Below are 20,894 nucleotides of genomic sequence, written 5' to 3'. Positions count from 1 at the left end.
GCCCTCCAGGAGCCTGGGTGACAGTACATCGCTTGCTCTGCTGCCAAGGAGGCTGCAAACGAGGTGTCCCTTACCTGCTCACAGCTTGGACAGGGGAGAGAAGGCTTCAACATCAACCTGCCTTTTCACACTGATTTGGGAATGCAACACATGACAGCATGTCAGACAATGAATAAATGTTAGACTTCACATTGATTTTCTTCTTTTTTTTTTTTTTTTTTTTTTTTTTTTTGCCTGCACAACAGTTTATTTAAATGCCTAGCAAAAAATATCAAATTTATTTCACTGGGTTCTGGACCAAGTAATAGCACATCAAGCACTTGCTCATAATACACTGTGTTTATTTATCTGTTTGAGATGCTGAGCTTGACATATGATATATACTGCACTGATTTTGAAAAGAGGTGGCTTCCTTCAGCTTGTGACAAATCCTGTTTGGAAACAATGCATAGCCTCCAAGGGGAAACTTGAAGACTAGGAAAAGGCAAGCAGTCCTGCACAGCCTGAGAGAGTAAGCTATGACCACCTGCAGCACCAGAACAAAGAACACCACACAGACATGCTTGTGGGCCTGCAAGGCGCCAGCTGAAGTCTGCACAGTCCTCAGAAAAATACGGGTTTGTAGTGTTTCCTGCAAGCAGCTATGCCCTGCCAGCATGCCTGTACAGCACAGCGCAGGCACTGGAACGCATCGGCTGTGTCAGATGGGAGCTCTGTGCGTGGGAGGTGCCCTGCACAGCTCCTCAGTGCATCAGCACATCCTCCCGTGCCTCTGCTGGCAGGGTTCTGCCACCACCCTGGGTTCCGGGGCACCTGACTTTAACTACAAGCTGGCTCTGTCCCTGTTCTTGTAAGGGACAGCTCTCCCTGTTTTTGTGGCTCTTACCGCAGTGTGGCACAAGAGACTGAGTGGACTGCCTGCACTCCTTGAGTAAGATTTTTGGGGCCTTGCAACAACCTGGAAGGGCACTAAGTAAAGCAGATGCTTGGGAAGCTCTATCTAGTGAACCACAATTAACTTAATCTCATTATTTCTGTGCACCTTGCATAATTGAACAGATGGATTACATTCAAATATCTTCCTTTTGAAATGATTCCACTTATTGCAGTCCTTAGCTGGCACCTGCTCCTCATTGATTTTACAGTCACTAACTGGATGCTTCATGGTCACCAGCTGTGTGCGGAAGATGGGGGAATTATGTCGCTCAGTGGTAAAGTCTGATGTCTGATGTCTCTCAGCTTGGGTCTGCCAGGTTTTCATGATTGTAAATCCAGCTTCTTGTGCTTGGGCACAGCAGTTCAGAATGACGCAGTGGCTTACAAGAGCACGGACTGGGCTAAGGACTGCCCAGGGACACGGTGTATTCCCCATCCCCGGAGGTGTTTTAGGGACGGCTGTGTACGCCAGTTATCTCTCAGCTTGGGCTCCATCTCAGAGGGAGGTCTTTTCCAACCAGATTTTTCTGTCTGAAAGTATGCCAAGATCTTACAATATCAAAGAACATCCTGCCTTAATTTTTTACACATTCCACATTTTCTTCATCTTTTCGTTCCACATTTTTTCCACCGCGCGCGCCCTCAGGCCTGCGGGGCCAGCCCGTCCCGCCCCTGACGGCCCGCGGGGTCCTCCGCGCCGCCAGAGGGCGCGCCGGGTGCGGGGCGGGCTGCGGGGCGAGCTGCGCGGCCATGGCGGTGCTGCTGGAGACCACGGTGGGGGATCTGGTCATCGACCTGTACACGGAGGAGCGGCCCCGCGGTACGAGCCGAGCCCGCCAGCACCGGCTTTCCCTGGCCCCTCGGCACCGGCTTTTCCTGGCCCCCCCGGCACCGGCTTTCCCCTTAAGCGGGCGGGTGGCGGCCTCGCTCGGCGCAGAGGCCGGGGGATGCAGTCAGCGCTTGCGGCCGCAAATGCAGTATCTGCTAAATTGAAAGGCTACCGTGGGCTTCTTTCTCAAGTGTTGGAAAAGAAAGGGGGGGGGGGGGGGGGGGGGAGGTGTGTTTGTGTATAACTAGCCGTGTTCAGGGTTCTTCGAATCGCTGGAGATGGTTTGTAGGAAGGGAGGAAATGTTCCGTCTCCTCCGAGCATTTCTCTCGGTGTTTATAGGTTGTACCCTGGTAAGTCTCGGTACAGTCTGCTCCAAAACCACTTTTCTGCGCGTTAAACTAGGGCTCTGTTATATCTATTCTTATTGTCTGGAGTTTCCTTTGTAAATGTTGGTATGATTTCTTGCAGCTTGTCTGAATTTCCTGAAGCTCTGCAAAGTCAAGTACTACAACTATTGTCTTATTTATAATGTACAGGTGAGTATTCTCAATTCCTTGTTTTTTGGTTGGTTTAAATTCACAAACATGAAAGCAATATCTTATGTATTCTCCTTTGTGACAGAGGGATTTTATTATACAAACTGGTGACCCCATGGGAACTGGTCGTGGAGGGGAATCCATATTTTGGTAAGTGTTTATGTGTAAAAAATGATACAGACATATGTATATATCTACATATCTATCTATATATACATCTATATATATATATATATATATATATATATATATATATATATATATATCTTAACAGAGAATTTGTGTAAGGGAGTAGGAGTTCCAGTTAGATTTTCTTCAGCTTTCTTGGGGCAGAATTACTGGTGGGAAATAAAAATGTTGATGCATAAGCTTCTTTGGTTTTTGTACCTAGATACATTTTTAATTTTAATATGCTGTGTTAGGCCATTCATTTTTTTTTCCTGGACATTGTTCTGTCTCTAACCTTAGAAGTGAAGTTACAGGTAGCAGATTGTACATACATTTCTGTCTGTTTAAAAGCTGGCAAATAACTATGTTTGGTATAAAAAGTATAATGACTAAATGCTCTGTAGAAGACAGAATCAATTAGCATTGTGAATACATATATTATTATAACAAATTGTACTAAATTGAGCATGATTGGAGCAGAGAGGCTATGCTTGATTTCCTCTTTGTATAAGAAAGTGATCTTCTTACTTGAGTTTGTTTTAGTCATGTTGAATGTTTGTAAGGAAATAGTTGTTCTTACTTGTTCAAGAAGTTTTCAGTGGTCGTGGAGACAAGAGTTGAAGAAATCATTCAAACAGCTAGGGTGGAGTTAAAATGCATGTGTTCTATATGATTAATTTGAAATAGTTATTAAAAGTAGAATTAAAATTACAGAGCAGAACTAATTACCAGGGAGGTGCTGGGGAACACAATATACAGCAGTAAAAGAGTTCAGCTAAAACAGAGGCAGTGCTGCTAGACTAGTGTTGGCTTTTGTAAGTCAGTCTGTCAGAGCCTCTTAAATACAGAGCCTGGAGCTCATGGATCCAGGAACCACCACTCCAGTGGTGCTGGAAGCAGTGTACCTGTGCTAAGCAGATGCATATCTGGGTAGGTAAACTCGCCAGGCTTGCCTGTCTCTGCACACAAGTAAATTAAGTTTATTTTGATATGTTACAAATCTTCTAAGACTTACTGGTATGGCAGATTGGGAAGTACAGTGTGATGAGAGAGTGTCAGATCTTGTCTGGCAATAGCACGGAGAAGGTCAGCTCATCTTTTGTACCTGTTTGTTTCTGCTGCAGTCCATGAAACTGGAGTTTTTGTTCCTGCAGGCAAAGTTTAATTTGAATCCTCTCTTCTTAGAGGGTAGCACATGCTTGGCAGCATAAGTTTAAAGACAGCACTATCCTTACATTTGGGCAGATATGGTTATTGGTCATGTATCCGTCAGTTTATGGAGTGAGACAAAATAAGTGATAGCAGGGTTAGATGTAAAAAATTTAAAAGAATGCAACAATTTGCTATAGCCTGTATATCACAGATTACTGTATGTAGTCCTGTCTATATGATGAACTGATTTTGCACATAGATGTATTGCTTTTATGTTTTTCTTCAGAGACAAATTTTTGATGTAAATAACTGCATTTTTACAGTGTGGAATAACTTATTTTTGCAGAACCTACTTGAAATGTATATTTCCTTCATGCATCAGAAAAATTATATACTGTACTTAAAAATATATAAGTATACCCTTCCCACCCCTCAAAAGGCTCTGTGAAATGTCCAGAGAAAAATTTGTTGTTCCTTGTAATATAAACTGTGGTAGCGTACAGGTGCATAAATACATTCATAAAATAAGGCCTAATGAAAATGTAAAATGTAAACTTTTTTTGAGATGTCGTTAACAGTTTTACAATGTTTGGTTAGCTCACCTTTAAAAATTGCTTTTTATTGTAACCTGTTTGTTATATGTTTTTTTAGTCAACTGTATGGTGATCAAGCCAGATTTTTTGAGGCAGAAAAGGTGCCGAGAATCAAACACAAGAAGAAGGGAACTGTGTCAATGGTGAACAATGGCAGTGATCAGCATGGATCACAGGTCAGCACTATGTTAATACTTTGATGTGATTTTGCTAATGTCTACAATGGTCAGGAAAAAATTCTGTAGTTAAATGGAAGTGAAAATTAAGGAAACTGAGTTTTGAAATAATGTTGACATTTTCTGGAATGACTTTGTGTTAGTTTGGAAAGTAAAATCATATCACAGTTTCTCCTGTGTGGTTACTTGAAAGTGCGTTAATAATGTGAGTTTACAGTTTTACCCCAATGCTGGTAAAAAAAACCAGTTTTTGAAAGTGGTCTTGTTCTCTTTGCTGTTTGCTGTTCATGCCCACAAAGATTTTGCTGTAGGTAATTATTTTTACTTATTTTGTAAGGTTTTTTCATATTTAAAGCTCATAGAACCTATTATTTCTGAATTATTTTTATTTTAGGTGCGTTGTCCCTTCTATGAATTAAAATGCCTCACTTGTAATATCCATATATTTTAATTTTTAAAAAGAGAGATTTTTAATAATCAAAGAAGAATTTTTGAAAAGGTAGGGTTCTATTTGAGCTAGAGCTTGTAATATAAACAGGTAATTATGGTGCTTCCCTGCATTGTATATATAAAATGGCATGGTTGGGGTATTTAGGAAAAAGAGATGACAATAGTATTTATATTTAAGATGCAGCCTGCTGGTGTATATGCAGGTGTGTGGGAATGAATGCAGATCCCAGGAACATTATTGCAGCTTCTTCCTTGGGAAAGAAAAATTCCAGAAAGGAACTACATGGGGTTGCCTTACAAGTATAGTGTAGCTTTGTGTGACCTTTACCAAATATTAACCAGTCCTAACTGTGTTGTAGAGAGAATGAGGAGTGGGATGTTACCAGTCAGACTGTAAGCTGTGGGTGCAGCAGTTGTGTCCTGTTAGTTGTGTGTATCTGCCTCTTCCTCCCTCCTCCATTACTAAGTGCCCTCTATAATTTTTTACTAAATTCTCAGCTGGTATTGCTTTCATCATTTCAGTTTTGCCTTATGGTGAAAGATCTGATTTGTGGTAAGATACAGTGCCAGTTCGAGTTGATCTAAGTCAGTGTGCAGTCAGTGTAGTAAGTCAGTGTAGCTCTCAATGCTACTGCATCTTGTTTTTCAGGAGACAGGGGTTTGTGGGGAGAAAGGAAAAAAGTCTGGATAGAATAGGTAGTGATAGTAGGTAAAGGTAGCACTATGGGGGTTAGGTAAAGACAGTGCTAGGGAGTTTTTGCCAAATTTATGAAAAATACCTGCCAAATGCTGCTTGGTGAACAGGGAATTTGGCTCAGCTCACAAGGTGTAGCCTTGCTCTTTCTGTCCTCTCCCTTTCATCAGCTGTGATGCCAGTCGCAGCCTTTGCTGGTCTTGCTCACCAGGCCTCCCCAGCGGAGATCTCTCTGCTCCTTCAATGCCCTTGTGCCTAATTACCAGTTCACTGGAGGGTCCTGTGAGCTGCACCCATAGGCTCCTGCAGAGGGAGATTTCCTCAGGCAGTGGCTGTGAGCTGTACATTGGCTCACTATGTTCTCAGAGCAATCTTCTGCAAAAAATGGGAAGAGGTTTTTGAAGAGGTTTTTTTCCCTCACTGAATTCAGTGAGAGTGTGTTAAGATTAAAAAAAAAAAAAGTACAACCTGAGTTTTTCTATTTACTGATTCTAGTTTTGTATCTTCTTTTCTAGTTCCTCATTACCACAGGAGAAAACCTGGATTACCTTGATGGTGTACATACAGTATTTGGAGAAGTGACAGAAGGCATGGATGTATTGAAGACAATTAATGAAACCTTTGTAGATAAAGATTTTATCCCATATCAAGATATAAGGTGTGACTGCTTTTAACTTTACTTTTTGAGGAATACATTACTATTGAATGAATTTACTTCTTTTGGAAATTATCATTATGTCAGGTGACCTGTACGTGCTATCTTAAATGCTTTTTTTCTCCCAGTATTAGTGGCAAAATCAACAAGTACTAAATAAACAAGTATGTACAAAAATATATAGCCATGTTGCCCTTCCAAAAGCTTCAGTGCCAGAATTTACGAGCGCACAGGATATTTGACTGTTTGGTATACAACTGGGATTTAGTGGGGCTGGTTTGCTGTTGGTTGGGTAAACCAAGCTTTACTTGCATGTAACCAATGCTGATCTCGATTTTGTTTTCTCTAAGGATAAATCATACAGTAATTTTAGATGATCCTTTTGATGACCCACCTGGTTTGTGTGTTCCTGATCGCTCTCCAGAACCTACAAAGGAGCAGCTTGACGTGAGTGTTCGTGACAGGGAAAAGTTGGAAGAAATAATTAAATAAGTTCATCTCAATTAGTGTCCAGCGCAGATTTGGCCAAAATAAAAAATCAGTCTTCAAGATTTTGTGTCTCAAATCTCTGTCCTAAAAGAGCTACACATTTTTTTATGCAGGAGGTGTTCTTTTACTGTCCAGCTTGAGCTCTGATATGTCAAATGCTTGTCAGTTATTTGAGGCTACTGCTGTGTTTAATCAAATACAGCTGCGTAACCTTTCAAGAGAAGGATAAAAGCATGACTTGGGTGCCCTCCCTTGTGGCTCCAGTGGAGTTGTGTTTGAAAGCTGTATTTTAGGTTTCTATTCACAGTGTAGATAAGCAGAACATTCAGAATATTCAATGTTAGTATTACTGGTTTTCTGTATTCTCTGGTAGAAGACAAAATATAACTAACATTTATTAATATTAAAATGGTTACTGCTGTTTTCCTTTTAAATGTGAATAGATTGTGTTTCAGTGGAAGTAATCTTGGTCATTCTTAGAGTTATACTGTGGGCTATTTGTTCAAACAGAAGGAATTTTATAAAAAATAATTGCAGTTATTAATAATTTACTCATAGTATGCAATTACAGAAATTGTATTTGAGATTATTCCCTTGTATGGAAACAGTTGTTTCTAGTAATGAATTAATTAACTAGAGAAAATATTGTTTATTTTTAAGCTTAATAGATACAAGATTGAAATTAGGGTTTCATAGTATGTGTGCACAGTGGTTGATCTCTGATGTACCTTCACATATGTTAAAAATAAGGTATTCAGTGGCTCACTGGCAGCAGCATAGAGATGTGAAGACTTGAGGTTTTTTTGCTCATAGCGCATCTGAGGGTAGGCATATCCTCCCCTTTTCCATATCCTCCCATAGAAATATCTGTAAGAAAGGCAGCATTCTAGGGGTGCTGGTGAGGGGAAAAATAAACTTCAAGTCCTGCCTAGGTATAGACGTATAAAAACAAAATTATTATTTGCTATGCTCTATTTAATGTCTTGCTAGACACAACAGATGTTTGCAGTGTTCCTTACCTTGATTTGTGGCAGGAGTTACTTGGATGCGTTGATACTTGTGGTGAGATGTTGAGTGGGTGGGTGTATATAAAAGAATTTAAAATACCTTACTGAATATGATGAAGACTAGTCACAGAAGTCCAGAAATAGTTCACAGTGCCTGAAATATGAAGATAACATCTTCTCTTTTTTTCTTCTGTTCTAATCTAAGTGGGAAGAACAGAATGAAAGCCCAGTTCTGTAGACATACAGTGCTTAAGCATTTTTCGTGTCTTGAGGGGTGAAGTTGTCCAAGTAATAGTTGGAAAGTGAGAAAGAGTTTTTGGCCATGGCTTGGTAATAAATAGCCTTTTCCTTCATTTTTCAGAGTGGCAGAATAGGAGCAGATGAAGAAATTGATGACATGAAAGGACGGACTGCAGATGAAATAGAAGAAGTTCAGGCAGAAAAAGAAGCAAAAACTCGTGCCATTCTTTTGGAAATGGTGAACATCTTTCTGTATTTAACTTTTAGATCCTATTCCTGTGTATGTGCATGTTATTAAGTCTGGGAGGATGTGTACTATTTATCTTGAAATTACCTATCTGGTGATGATGTCATGTTTCAGAATCTGCTATTAAATATCTGTTATACAGTGAAAGGATTGAGCATGAGCACTCATGTTGTGGTTTTTTGATAAAACTGGTGGTACTTCATTGTCAGAGTGGAGGCTTTCTAAAAACTCTCTAGAAATTAATCCAATTAAAAAATATAACAGACATAGTATGCTGCTGGAATACCTGGAGTCCTGGAAAAGTTTTAGCATGTGTGGGAGAGAGCTAAGCTAATTTGTGACAAACTCCTCCCAGTGCATACAGTGGTAAATTCCATAGTAACAAAATTGTAAATAGGCTTTGAAGTCCTTTGTTTGTTGGTTTTTTTTAAGAAAAAAAGGAAAAGTAAATTAAAAAGGAAAAGTAAATTAAATTAAAAGGAAAAGTAAATTAAAAATAATAAAAGTAAATTTAAAAAGTAAATTAAAAAGTAAATGAAAAATACACACCATTGAAAGATGAGTGAATCCATCTAACTTCCTTACAACCACCAAATTCAAATTTATGGTGAATTTAAGCAGAGACTTATTCCAAGATCAAGCCAGATCTGGCCACAATGTTGCAGAAGATTTGTAGGGACAAAAAGGGTGCACTTCCACCTTTTGGAACTGTCTGGGTTTTATGCTAAGAACAGAAAAAGCAAAGCAGAATGTATTTGTGAACTTTCATGGAGTCCAGCGGTGGAATTGCAAATAAATAATAAATTTTAGGTGCTATAGAAAACGCTTTTTTTGTGACACTGAGTAGCAAAAATATTTAATAAAGCTTTGGTTTTGATAGGAATGTGAGATCACACAAAAAGTGTCTTCCCAGTGTGCTGTGCTACCTACAGAGAGCTTTAGGCCGAAGTGATGAATGTCTTCTTTCTGTATCCCAGGTGGGAGACTTGCCAGATGCAGACATCAAGCCACCAGAAAATGTGCTTTTTGTTTGTAAACTGAATCCTGTGACCACAGGTGAAGACCTGGAGATAATATTTTCACGATTTGGTCCCATTAAAAGGTAATTATGATAAAAGAGAAAACCTTCTTTGTTGAAACTGAACTTGATTCCTCCCAGTCTGTTTAGGTTTGGCTAAACAGGAGTAAAGAAGTAGTTTGGTATCTCAGGAGATCTATGCTCTGTTTGGATAGAGACCACAACAGTGGGGATACAAAGGCAGATCTAGCTAGATAAGTATCCTGTCCCCAGGAGTGGTTTAAGGAAAGCCTAAGGAAGTGTAGGAATCAAGAAGGCATATGACACTTCTCTTTGCCCCCATCCTCTCACTCCCTTCAGCAGTTTTTGTGTCAGATGCTAATGAGCTGGATAGAGTTTCTGGGTTTTTCTTTCCTGTGGGAGTAAGTGTGGTTTGGGATAAAGCACCAAACATCTGGTGGCATCTGATACACTCCTTGTAAGGTGTTCCTCATTCCTGCTGTCCTTCTCAGTTATGACATTGGCTTCTAGTAGTTTCAGCTGATTCCTCCTAGTACTGCTATCAAAAGACAGGATGGGCAATGAAATCTGCTTTCCTGCACTCCTCTATCCTACACCCCAAAGGTTTTTTTTTCCTTGCTAAGAGCACTAACCTACATATTCGTGCTTCTTCATAGTAGAGACTTAATTACCTTTAAGTCTTTTTTAGTAGAGACTTAATTACCTTTACTTGCTTTTCTTGTCCTTTTGCTGTTCTTTTGTTTTCATCTCAAGATGAGAGAACCCGAACTGCACACAGTTTTGAGGATATGACAGATTTATAGGGCAACAGTTTTGTTCTCTGTTTTACTCTCAACTCCTTTTCTAGTGAATGCTAAAGCTGCTTTTTTCATTGGGGTTTTTTGGGGGTTTTTGGGGTTTTTTTCAATATACAGTTATGGTTCAACCCACGCTTATCTTGTTGCATGTTTCTCGATGCAAAGATGTTCCTTATTCCCGTTCTGCTTACTTTCCCCAAAAGCCTTTGGTGCAGGAGTTTATTAGAACTTGCAGGGGGATTTCAAAAGACTTCATGGAATGGATCTTCATCATCATCATCACTACACATGAGCATATTGACACTATTAGAGTATTTCACTTAAGTTTATTCAGGTGGTCTGTAGGACCTGTGTATTCAGAATAGGCCCTGTGTATTCAGATGGATGCAAACTTTGTTCTGCTTAGAGTGTCAAGCAGTTTCTGCAGTACTGGCACACAGGTCTGCAGTCTTCCAGATCCTAAACTACACTGTGTGTGTGGGGAAAATTTGCATTGTGTGCCACTCTTACTACTCCAGCATGATTTCTCTATGCCATAAGGATTTCTAACTTTTTGTACCTGTTTCAGAGTTGTCACTCTTCTGCAGTCCTTCCACATTCAGAGACGTTCTCTGAATAATCCATGAAGGAGGGTTCTTGCACAAAATTGTTCTGCCTTCTGCTGCAAAGAATTCCTGTAGCTTGTCTGAATAGCTTTACAGTTTATATTTTTTCTTTCCTCCCCCCAGATTTTTTTTCTTTCAGCCTTCATCATCTTTTCATTGCAGATTCTGATTTGTCACTTCCTCTACATGTCTCACATTATTCTCACCTTAATGCCTAAGATGAGAATATTCTCACCTATTCTCAGTATTCTGCCCTTGTTGGCTGTGTGCCCTCCTTCAGCATCCTGTAGTCAGAATTCTTACAGCCAGTACAAGACTTGTGCAATACTGATACAATACTACATTCTTCCCATTTTGCACTACTTACTCAATACTTTCAGGCTTCTTATTTTTGCTCAGTGGACCTGTGTGATAAAAAGTTGGGCTGCTGAAGAGGTGCTTGCTAAGAAGAGAAAGTTTGTCACAGGATGTTTGTTTAAACTTTTGCTCAAAATGACAGAGAAAACAGAATGTGAAATTTCTGGTCTTGCAATAGTGAAAAGCAAAAAATTAACAAACAGTAATGTTGGAAAATATGTTTTGTTTCATTGATTAGAAATTCATCTCTAGTTTTGTGCTTCGTGGTAACCACATGTGAGTTCAGTGTAATTGCTCAAAGCAATGCATTTTTTCTTGCAGTAGGGGGTCTCAGAATCAAGTGTTTTAATACCTTCAACGTGTTTAGGTTTTGTGGGTTGGGTTTTTTTGGGTTATTTTTTGAACTCTTACTCTCCCTTTTAAGCAATGCTTTCCTACCCTACGTTTTTTGCTCCAACAGTGTTGACATTTTAATTTCATATCATTTTTTCAGTTGTGAAGTGATCCGAGACTGGAAGACTGGTGAATCTCTTTGTTATGCTTTCATTGAGTTTGAAAAGGTATGGATTTTAGTTATAAACTGTATGTAGATCCTGCTTTTAAATGCCCCTTTTGGGTATACTCCCATTTAGGAAAAACACTGACATCTTCAAGTGTGGAATAGCTAATATTTTCTCTTACTGAGAGAAACTATAACTTAGTTATAGAAGTTGTAGGTCCTGAATGAGGCAAGCATGTAAGTCTGTCTCTTGTTTGAGTAGCCAGTGCAAAAATGTACTTAGACTGTGTTGAAACTAGTGGGAGAGGATCAGGCCTTTTTTTTCCCCCAGAGTGCATTAAGTCTTGGAATAGTTGAAGAAAGGAATGCTAGGAGCATGCAGCATGAGGAAAGGAGGGTGTATGGAATAAGATGGATCCATGTGTGCTGTAGTTTTCTCTTCTGGGCTTGTAAATGATGCCTGGTATATCAACACACTGCTCTTGTGAGATGGATGGCAATAGTTCTCTTGGTGCTGTGTAGCTTTATGTGTGCTGGTGTGTCTCATCTGTGAAGACAACACTGGAAGATGTTCTCACTTTTCTTTAGTCTACTTAGGTAGTTAAAATGGAACTTTTATCAATTGTTCTATTTTCCTTTTTTTTTTCTGAATGTATTACATGTGCCAAATATGTAGCTGGATTGGCAATTTTTTAAAATACTGAAATGAACTGAAGAATTGGGAATTGAAATGCTGATATTCAGACAAAGCATAACCATTTCTTTTGAAATTGTACAATTCAAGAGCTGTGGTGCTTTAGGCAAATTCAGAAAGAAATGTATGCCACTAAGCAGTTGAATTTGTGTTTTGAGTTTTTCTGTGAATATTCCTTTGAAATAATCAAGACTCAAGATTTTCCTGGTTAATATCAGGAGGAAGACTGTGAGAAAGCCTACTTCAAAATGGACAATGTGTTGATCGATGACAGACGGATACATGTGGATTTTAGCCAGTCTGTTGCAAAGATTAAATGGAAGGGAAAAGGTAGGTACATTTGCAATTCTTTGATCCTCATAACTTAATAAGCCGTGACTTCAAAACTAAGCATTATGTAAAGAGTTAGGAGTTTCAGTCATCTCATCTTCAGGCATATAAATGTTCCTGGTACTGTAATAAATAGAGCCAACACAGTTTTTAGTTCTTCCCTTCATTTGTTTCACAAGAAAAAGTAGAAGGGCTTCCTACTGTTACATGAACTTTGCATTGCCACTTTTTAGCCAGTCTAATTTTGCCGCTAAACATTTTTTTCATCTCAAATATTGGACGTGATTTTTTTGTATATATTACTTACTAGCAAAATAATATGCCTATACATTGTTATTTTCTAGTTTCTTTATTCGCTGTATGACAGTCAGGTGTATACAAGAAAAAGTCAGTACTGAGGCCAGGGATTTCTGCTCTTCACCTCCTGTAGGTCAAACATTCTTCATGGCAAGATTGTATGTTACAAAAACCCAATTTCAGGAGTTTGAGGATGTTTTGGGAGGAAAAGGATGGTGGAAGGAGATGGATGCCGTGGTTATTTGAATACTGGGGGCACGAGAAAAACGCTGGACTTGGAGAGGTGTCTGTGCATTGCATTGGTGACATTCTTGTGTGTGGTCTTCTAAAAATGCAGTCAGCCCTCAGTTGTTGGCGTGCAGTTTCTGCAGGTAGGGTTGTGGCCCTGAACACTGAGATGCTGGATCTTGTCCTGCACAGAGCTGAGATGACTGTATTCTGTCTGTACCAGGTGCTGTAGTGCATCCTGTATTGACTGCCTGCGTGGAAAACTTTACCTGAGGTCTAAATTGTCCAAAATACTGTAAAGCTAACTATATTGTCGTCTTGTGCTTACGTGGTACCCAAAAAATGACCATCTTCCATCCTCGGTGGTGGGTTCTGGCCTAGCCAGTGAGCGTTGCAGTTCTAAGCGTGGCCGCCAGAGGGCAGCACGTTGCCGTAGTTCTTCGGTCCGTGCATTGGCGCTTCAGTGAGCGGAAGCTGAAATCCATCGTGTCCCTCTTTAAATCCAGACGTGAACGTTTTGTCATAGTCTTCTGTTTGAATTGTCGAGCTGTAGCTGTCTCAGAGATTTCCTTCCGTGCAGACCAGAGCAAAAAATCATTTGATAATGAGAACAGTCTGTGGGCTTTCATGGTAACAGAATTTTAAGTAGTGTGATATAGGACCTGTAATAGAAATGAGACTAAGCCACTTGCTGAATCCTGCTTTGTGATCCTCTTCATGTGTTGTCTTCACTGGACATGAATGAGCAGAAAGCTGGGTGTTGTTTAATGGAATCTGCAAGCAAGAGAAGAGCAGAACATCCCAACTTGTCTTTCTACTAGGATTGCTGTCCTTCTGCTGCTCTCTTCTACTCTGTTATGCAGATGTCAGTGTTTCTGGAACTGTATTCTGCTCTGGAGCTGTCTGTGCTTATAAAGAGCCCCTAAATCATCATCAGGACTTAATGATAGTTGTGGGTCTTGGTTGTGTTTGTGGTTAGAGTGAAATGAACATATATTTTTTTGTGGACAGGTGGGCGGTATACCAAGGAAGATTTCAAGGACTATGAGAAGGACCGTGACAAACCTTCAAAATTTGCTCTGAAAGAAAAGGTAAAACCAAAGCAAGAGTATCCTTTTTTTTTCAGAGGTACTTTTTGAATTAGGTAGTATTTATGAAAACAGCCGGGAAAAAAACTTATTTTTAAAGCCTGACAAATGGATGTTTGCCTTCTAGCTCGTATTACCATTTAGTGTTTGAGATGGAATTTAATATTTTGTGGTTTTCACTTGGATGAATTTAGTCAAATCAAAATGTGCTGTTTCACTTCTGGTTTGTGTGCAGGTAAATAATGTTCCTAGTCCACAGCCCTGGAATGACAGATGGCATAACAGAGTTCTTAAGTAGCTTCAGAGAGGACTTTCCATCCAAAGTGAGACCATTTTCATAATTAAATCATTCTCTAAGATTATACTTTGCTTGTGGTAAGCATGAGAGAAAGCACCATAGCTTGTTCAGATATCCACAGGTAGAAAAGAAAAGAGAGTGCAGCCTGGCTGTATTGTTTGACAGGACAGACTTCAGTTATTTTAGCACAGCTGATTTTTTTTTTTTCAATGTGTACAACTGTGTTCTGACTGAAATATGTGTTAAGTCTTGGTAAACTCTTGTCAGATGAGCAGGGACTGGTTTGCTTCCCAGGCTGTTGTGTTCTGCTGCTTACTGATGTTGGGAAACAGATCTGTCCTTAACCAGCACCATCAGTGCCAAGTATGACCTTGTGCTGGATGAGGATGTAGAAGAGTCTCACACAAGTCAGTCACACTTGGCTAAAAAACAGAAAAAGAAAAAGCACCACCACTCTGAAGATGAAGATGATGACAAGAGGACCAAAAAATCTAAGGTACTTGACTCCTCATGCATCACCTTTATACCTGTTCATTGTTTTCCTCATAAAAGAAGCCAGGAAGATGTGATATTGAATAAGGACATGGTGTGCAAAGTCCTGTGTAACATACAGCAGCTGTAAACCTACAGAAGGCTGATGTTAATATTTGATTATGAAAAAGGGTTTCCTCATGGACTTTTGAAGCTTGGCAGGTCTAGATGGTATTTTGCCAAAGCATCCTGAAGAGGCAATGTAGCCTCTCATAAACTAGGGGATCTTCAGCACTTTGAACCTGTTGTTCACATATTCCTAGTCATAAAGTTGTAGTTAATCAAATTTCATGACTGTAGACTGTATCTCATTTTCTTGCCTGACCATAATCTGTTGGGTTTTTCCTGTATGGAGTTGGGAGCACAATCTCTTTATGCTATCTTTTTGTATTTATCTTTAACTGGTTTGGAAGTGTTTGTGTAAAATCTGCATGTGGGTTTGCTTGCATCTGGAATGTGCAAGCCTTTGGTGCTGTGAGGCTGGGGCTGTGGAGGATAGCACCAGGAGACAGTAATTCTGTCATTCATCAGTTCCACTGCAGCCTGTCAGGACAGCATTCCCACATTTCTGTGAGCTTGGGATACTGAAGATACGGTGTTTTGGGGAAGCAAAGTCTGCACTGAGAAAGTGGAGGGTTAACCACCACTGAAGTGAGCATTTGGAAGAGTTGAGCTAAACTGGAAAAGAAAATAAAGCAAACCCCAGTATTTTAACAGTGCAAGCTTTATGAGTGAGAACAAAGCTGTCTCTAGCAACTTTGCAGAAAGTGAAAAAAGTTTCAGCCACAGCAAATAAGGTTATTGTCCCATCCTGAGTTTTGAGCACTGCTGAAAGTTTTGGGTACACAAAGCATACATGATTCTGTTCTTACACATCACTTCTTGCTGAGATGCTTGAAAATTATTTTTCTCATGAACATCAGCAATTAAAACCTTTCAGTGACGGCAGTGAGCCATATTGCTCATTCATGGACCCAGTCTTTTTGTCACTGCACTAGTTCAGTCACGCTCCTTTGAGTGGAGGGGAGGAGCTTGTTCAGGTCAGTAAAGTTCTGACTGCAGTGTGTGCATACAAGAGGTGTGGACTAATGTTGGTTTAGACTCTCCTGTCCGTTTGGCTGATTAAAACTGTTGTTTTAGACTTCTTGAAACGGGTGTGTTTAGTGGCAGTCATTGTTCCTGATGGTTCAGGAGTTACACGCATGGAACTGGCTGGTCATGTGTGATCAGCAGGGAACATTTTAAAATCATTTAGAAGTCTTCACCCCTGCAGGTGGCACAAGTGCTGGCAGCAGTAGTTTTTTAACATCTGTTCTAATCGTTGTAAATGGATTGTGAGACTTCATAGCACAGACACATGAATGAGAACAGAGGGGTTCTTGGTGCTGTTTTCAGGTTCTGGAATAGAACATATTCTAATGCTTGTCTGTGTGATCTCCTCTGTGTTTGTGTATCTTTTTGTGATTTAGTCACCTACTCCTGATGTGGTTTGTTCTTGTAATCTGCTGCTGCTGTGTTCTGATATCTTCTTTTCCACAGCTTTCTTCTCTCTTAGTCACCTTTACCATTTTGCTGTAAGTAGTTTAGCTTCCTTATGCCTGAGATCACAGATGGAGGCTTACTTCTATTCTCTGATGGCAAGCATCATAGTTCCCTCTTGGAGCCATGAAAATTAATTTCTGGAAAGAATTGTTCTCTCTGGATTTGAGTGTCCTCATTAGTGTGTACTGTACAATATGCATATACTGAGCAGTATGTACTCAGTCTCACACAGACTCAGTGTTTTGGGCATGGCCTCTCCGGTGAAATCTGCAGCTAGCTTAGGTGACAAATCCTGCTTAGCATATAAAAAATTTTAATTTTGTTTTATTTTTTATTGTTCATACTTTGGGCATAATATGTGAAGCTGATGGGAAGCAGGCATGTTCCTGAGGTGGAATATATTCAGGGGGAATATTGAGTCCAGCACAAAGCATAACAGCATGGAAACTTTTTAGTGAATGGTAGTATTTTTAGTATAGGCAAACAAAGCATTCTCCCTTTACCCTATTTTGTAAATCACTGAATGTATTTGAGATAAGAAATTTAAAATAAAACAGCAGCAGACCTTCCACAACTCATCAGCCAAAGACCACAGTAGCCATACTTCATACAGAAACTTCCACCATGAGTCCATAGTGTAGCAGAGATTTCAATTAAGAGAGATATGGCACTTATAATGGGAAGTTCTGGCAACTGGAGCTGCAGTTTGTGCTGTCAACTCTAGCTATGACTTAAGGGGTTTTATTTTCTCAATAGTTTCCATGATGTTGAGTTGTTTTTCTGTTCTCTTGCTGGTGTTACTTTTTTCTTTAGTATATTTTGACTCATCCTTTTCTTAGTCTGACACCCATTTCCTGAATCTTCGGCCTCTGTGTTGATGTTTCAAGAATATATTTTTGAGTCTTGTGCTGTTTGACTTCTTTCCAGTGGGTAGAAGGGGTGGTGCTGTGGGTTGCTTTTAGTAAGTAACAGGATGCGGGTCTGGGGCAGGAGGGTGGACTGCCATGTGGGTTTGTGAATAGCATTTGGTAGCGTTTTTGAGTACAGGACATACTTCTGCCTGAGATCTGTATATTATGACTTTGTTCGCCTTCCAGTTTTCTGTTTTCTCTAGGATTATATTTTTTAAGAGAACTGGATCTGTGAGGTAGTGTGGCCTATCCAGTAGATTTTTGCAAGACATAGGGACTTCCTGATTTCAGATTTCTGTAGTGCATGGTTTTGGCAGAGGTACTGATTTTTCTGGTTTTGATTTCCTGCTTTTACTGCTTATTGGACACTGTTCCCTTCATATTCAGGGTCAAGTTTTATCAAAATCTCCACCCAGAAAAGGCTCTTTCTATTTGTTTGTTCCTTTTAACCTTTAACTACTGTGTTTAACATATGTAAGAGATGGCATATGCATTTTACTTCCATGGCCAGGATATTTCTAGCTATTTCACCTGGGACTGCTGTTTAGCAAGTTACTACTTCTGGCAATATCAGCCATGAACTTCCAGAGAAGCATCTTTCCCTCTTTCCTTATTTCCTTCCTCGTGTGTGTTCCACCACAGTGCTGGATTAAGAATTGGGGTGATCATCACTTACTCATTGACTGATGAGAGGCTGTGGTCCTGCATTGAGAAATACAAATTTCAGCAGTAAGAGAGAACCTGTTTTTAAGTATGAATCTTTTTCTTCTTCTTCCAAGACAGCGTGTGTTTGACTTTTGGGCATAAAAATTTGGTTTCAAAATACCATTATTTTTAGTAATTTAGTGTGTTTTAAAAACTGTCCTTTTTCCACGCCAAAGACTTTAAAATGAAAAATATTATAAAAGGGGAAATGTAACATTTGCTAGCAAGAAATAAAGATGCAATTAATTCTATTAATTTAAATTACACTTTTTTTTCCTTTACATTGTGATCATATTAGCTACTGTGGTGACTTTGTTGTGTCACTTTCAGACTTGTCCTGAGCCCTGTACCTTCAATGCTTTTGTGAAGGTCACTGTTGGGGTTTAACTCAATGCTTGTATGACTTCTGATCCTTCCAGCAGGTTGTCCTTTTCTGTGGCATTCAACATGGGCCATTTGTCTGTAGTTTGAAATGTTCACTAACCTGTTACCTGTCCCCCCTTTGCCAGTAGCCTTGTCTCCACTGTTTACTTGGTAGATTGTTCAACTGAGTGCTGCCCTGCTTTTCTCCTGTTTCTGCCATGTGCTGGGAGGAATCTCCAGCAACAAACCAGTTAGAAGGCAGCCATACACCAAGCCCACCGTTTGGTTTTCTGGCCAATATTTTTGGTCTTGTTCCTGTCCACCCCTCCACTAGCATGTCTGTTGTCTGCTGTTTACTCAGGCCTTGTCACAGAGGGGCTTGAAACCTCTTGGCTTTTTCAAACTTATGGAGAGTGAGGCTTTTGGCTACAAGAGTAGTAGTATGGCTGTGCATCATTTTGGGAATGGATGGACAAAGCTCTTACAAGTAGCTGGAAGCATCACTGAGACTCTTTGGTGGATCCAGATTTTAAAATCTGTACTGAAATAAAGTACAGTAAAGATGTGGAATAGGCATTTGGCCTCCAGTGAGATTAGTGTACCCAGCAGTAGCAGAATGTTTTTGTTACAGATCAAACCTGTGATTATTCGTGTGTCTGTTTATCCAGAGGGTTTGTGTTGCTTATTGTAACTGTAATACTTTCAGCATTATCAATGTCATTCTAAAGGTGGTGTTTGCTCTGGGAACCACCCCAGTCACTGGCTTTTTGCATAAAATCTCTGTTTAAAGTAGATTTTTTTCACCATTCTTTTAAATAAATGAAGTTTGCTTGTTGGTACATGGAGTGTAGGTTTTAACCATACAGTTGTGAAGGCTGCTGTGATGGCACATCCTTAGAAAAATAATATCTGGAATGAGGAAAGAAATGCTGTGTGATTTAATGCAGACATTCTTCTTAACTCATATTGATCTCTGCTTAACAGTATTATTAATTAAAATCCCATAAAATTGTATCTCCCTGTTAACACATACAGTGATGTTAAACTGTCAGGTTGTTCATTTTGCTGAAGCCTAGAATTTAGGCCACTGATATTACAGGTAGGTCTTAAAATATGTTATGCATCTGCTGTGCTGTTCAAGCCCTGTGGGGCTTGAACCAAAACTTACAGAAATATTTGCATTGCTTAGGTAAAAAAAGTCCAAAAATCCAAATCTAGCTTACAGACTTGTTTGATGCTTGTGAAGAGTTTGATAATATCCATCTGAATGGAATCCCTGATATAACCAGTTTTTGCTAAGGCTCTTTAGGCAGTACAAGAAGCATGCCTGACAGCCATGCTTTTTTTCCATAAACACTGACAGAAACTTACTTGTAAACTTACCTTCTTCAGGTGGTTTCAGTAGGGTATTTTTGTGTTTCCTTCTTCAAATCATCGTGGATGTGAATCTCTTTAAGATACTACCAGCTGTAGCTAAGGAACCAGCCATGCTCAACTTTCTCTAGTTCTCTTTGTGCCTCTGTGTGTTTTCCCCTCTTGTTTGTGACTTCATTTCTGTCCAATTCCTTTGCCAGGATTCTGAGCGGAAGCACGAGGAACGCTGCAGGGAGAGGCCCAAGAGTGAGAAGAAAGACCGGCATCGGAGCCGCAGCCGTTCTCAGGAGAGAGAGTACTCTCACAGCAGACAAAAAGACAAGTACAGAGAAGATGTCCGAGTGAAAGACTGGGATAAAAAAGCAGACAGAAGCAGAAGTCCTAAGAAATCAAAAGACAAAGAGAGGTCCAAGTACAGATGAAGGACAAGGAAAATACAGAGGGGAACTAAAATAATAAATTTATCTTTTTTCTTTTGTGGTAGTGTTTTTTCTGTAATACTTAACTGTAGTGTCTGACTGCATAATGCAGTAAGATTTTACAGCTTGATACCCTTCATTGGAACATGATCTGCTAATTCTAAAATTCAGGATGAATCACTTCAAGTTGTTCTGCCTTGGAGTGCCTATGTCTGGCTAGAGTATTTCAATAGACTGTGAAGAAAGACAACTTCTTATTGATTCTCTGGGAAGGCTGATATTTAAAAAGCATAATCAGCTGAAACTCTCCCATGGCATAAAATTCTGACTGAGCAGGCCAGGCGGGATGGCTGTAATCTCCAGACCTAAATACTGAGGGTATTTAGTACAGGAGTGTGCTTTCCATCAGCATCTGCCCTGTCTTTGGTTTTTTAAAAACAAAGCTGGAGTCCAACATCCTTGTTTTCTAGCTACCACAAGCACCAGAACAAAAATCCCCCACCTTCCTGTAATGTTGAAAGTAACATAGAAAATTCTGTAGCAGAAGCATCAGCTTCTTCACTTTGACATAGCTGAGGCATGTTTGAAGGGGAACACCTCATGCTTTGAGGCTCTTTGTTCCTTCGTTGAAGGCTTAGAAATCA

General features: G+C 39.8%; 1 protein-coding gene across 1 annotated transcript; it reads left to right on the top strand.

Annotated features, from left to right (window-relative positions):
- Positions 1-1,661: 1,661 nt before the first annotated feature.
- PPIL4 (peptidylprolyl isomerase like 4) lies at positions 1,662-20,308 on the top strand. The gene is made up of 13 exons (XM_038133328.1): positions 1,662-1,756; positions 2,235-2,302; positions 2,388-2,452; positions 4,274-4,391; positions 6,051-6,193; positions 6,541-6,637; positions 8,048-8,164; positions 9,151-9,275; positions 11,465-11,531; positions 12,383-12,494; positions 14,031-14,127; positions 14,763-14,901; positions 20,032-20,308. Exons 1-13 carry the CDS (start codon positions 1,687-1,689, stop codon positions 20,251-20,253), a joined length of 1,440 nt encoding a protein of 479 aa, XP_037989256.1. The 5' UTR covers positions 1,662-1,686; the 3' UTR covers positions 20,254-20,308.
- Positions 20,309-20,894: the final 586 nt, after the last annotated feature.

Source organism: Motacilla alba, chromosome 3 (assembly GCF_015832195.1).
Source record: "Motacilla alba alba isolate MOTALB_02 chromosome 3, Motacilla_alba_V1.0_pri, whole genome shotgun sequence".
Taxonomy (NCBI): domain Eukaryota; kingdom Metazoa; phylum Chordata; class Aves; order Passeriformes; family Motacillidae; genus Motacilla; species Motacilla alba.
The sequence above is the reverse complement of the archived record's forward strand: the minus strand, read 5'-3'. Positions and strand labels throughout refer to the sequence as shown.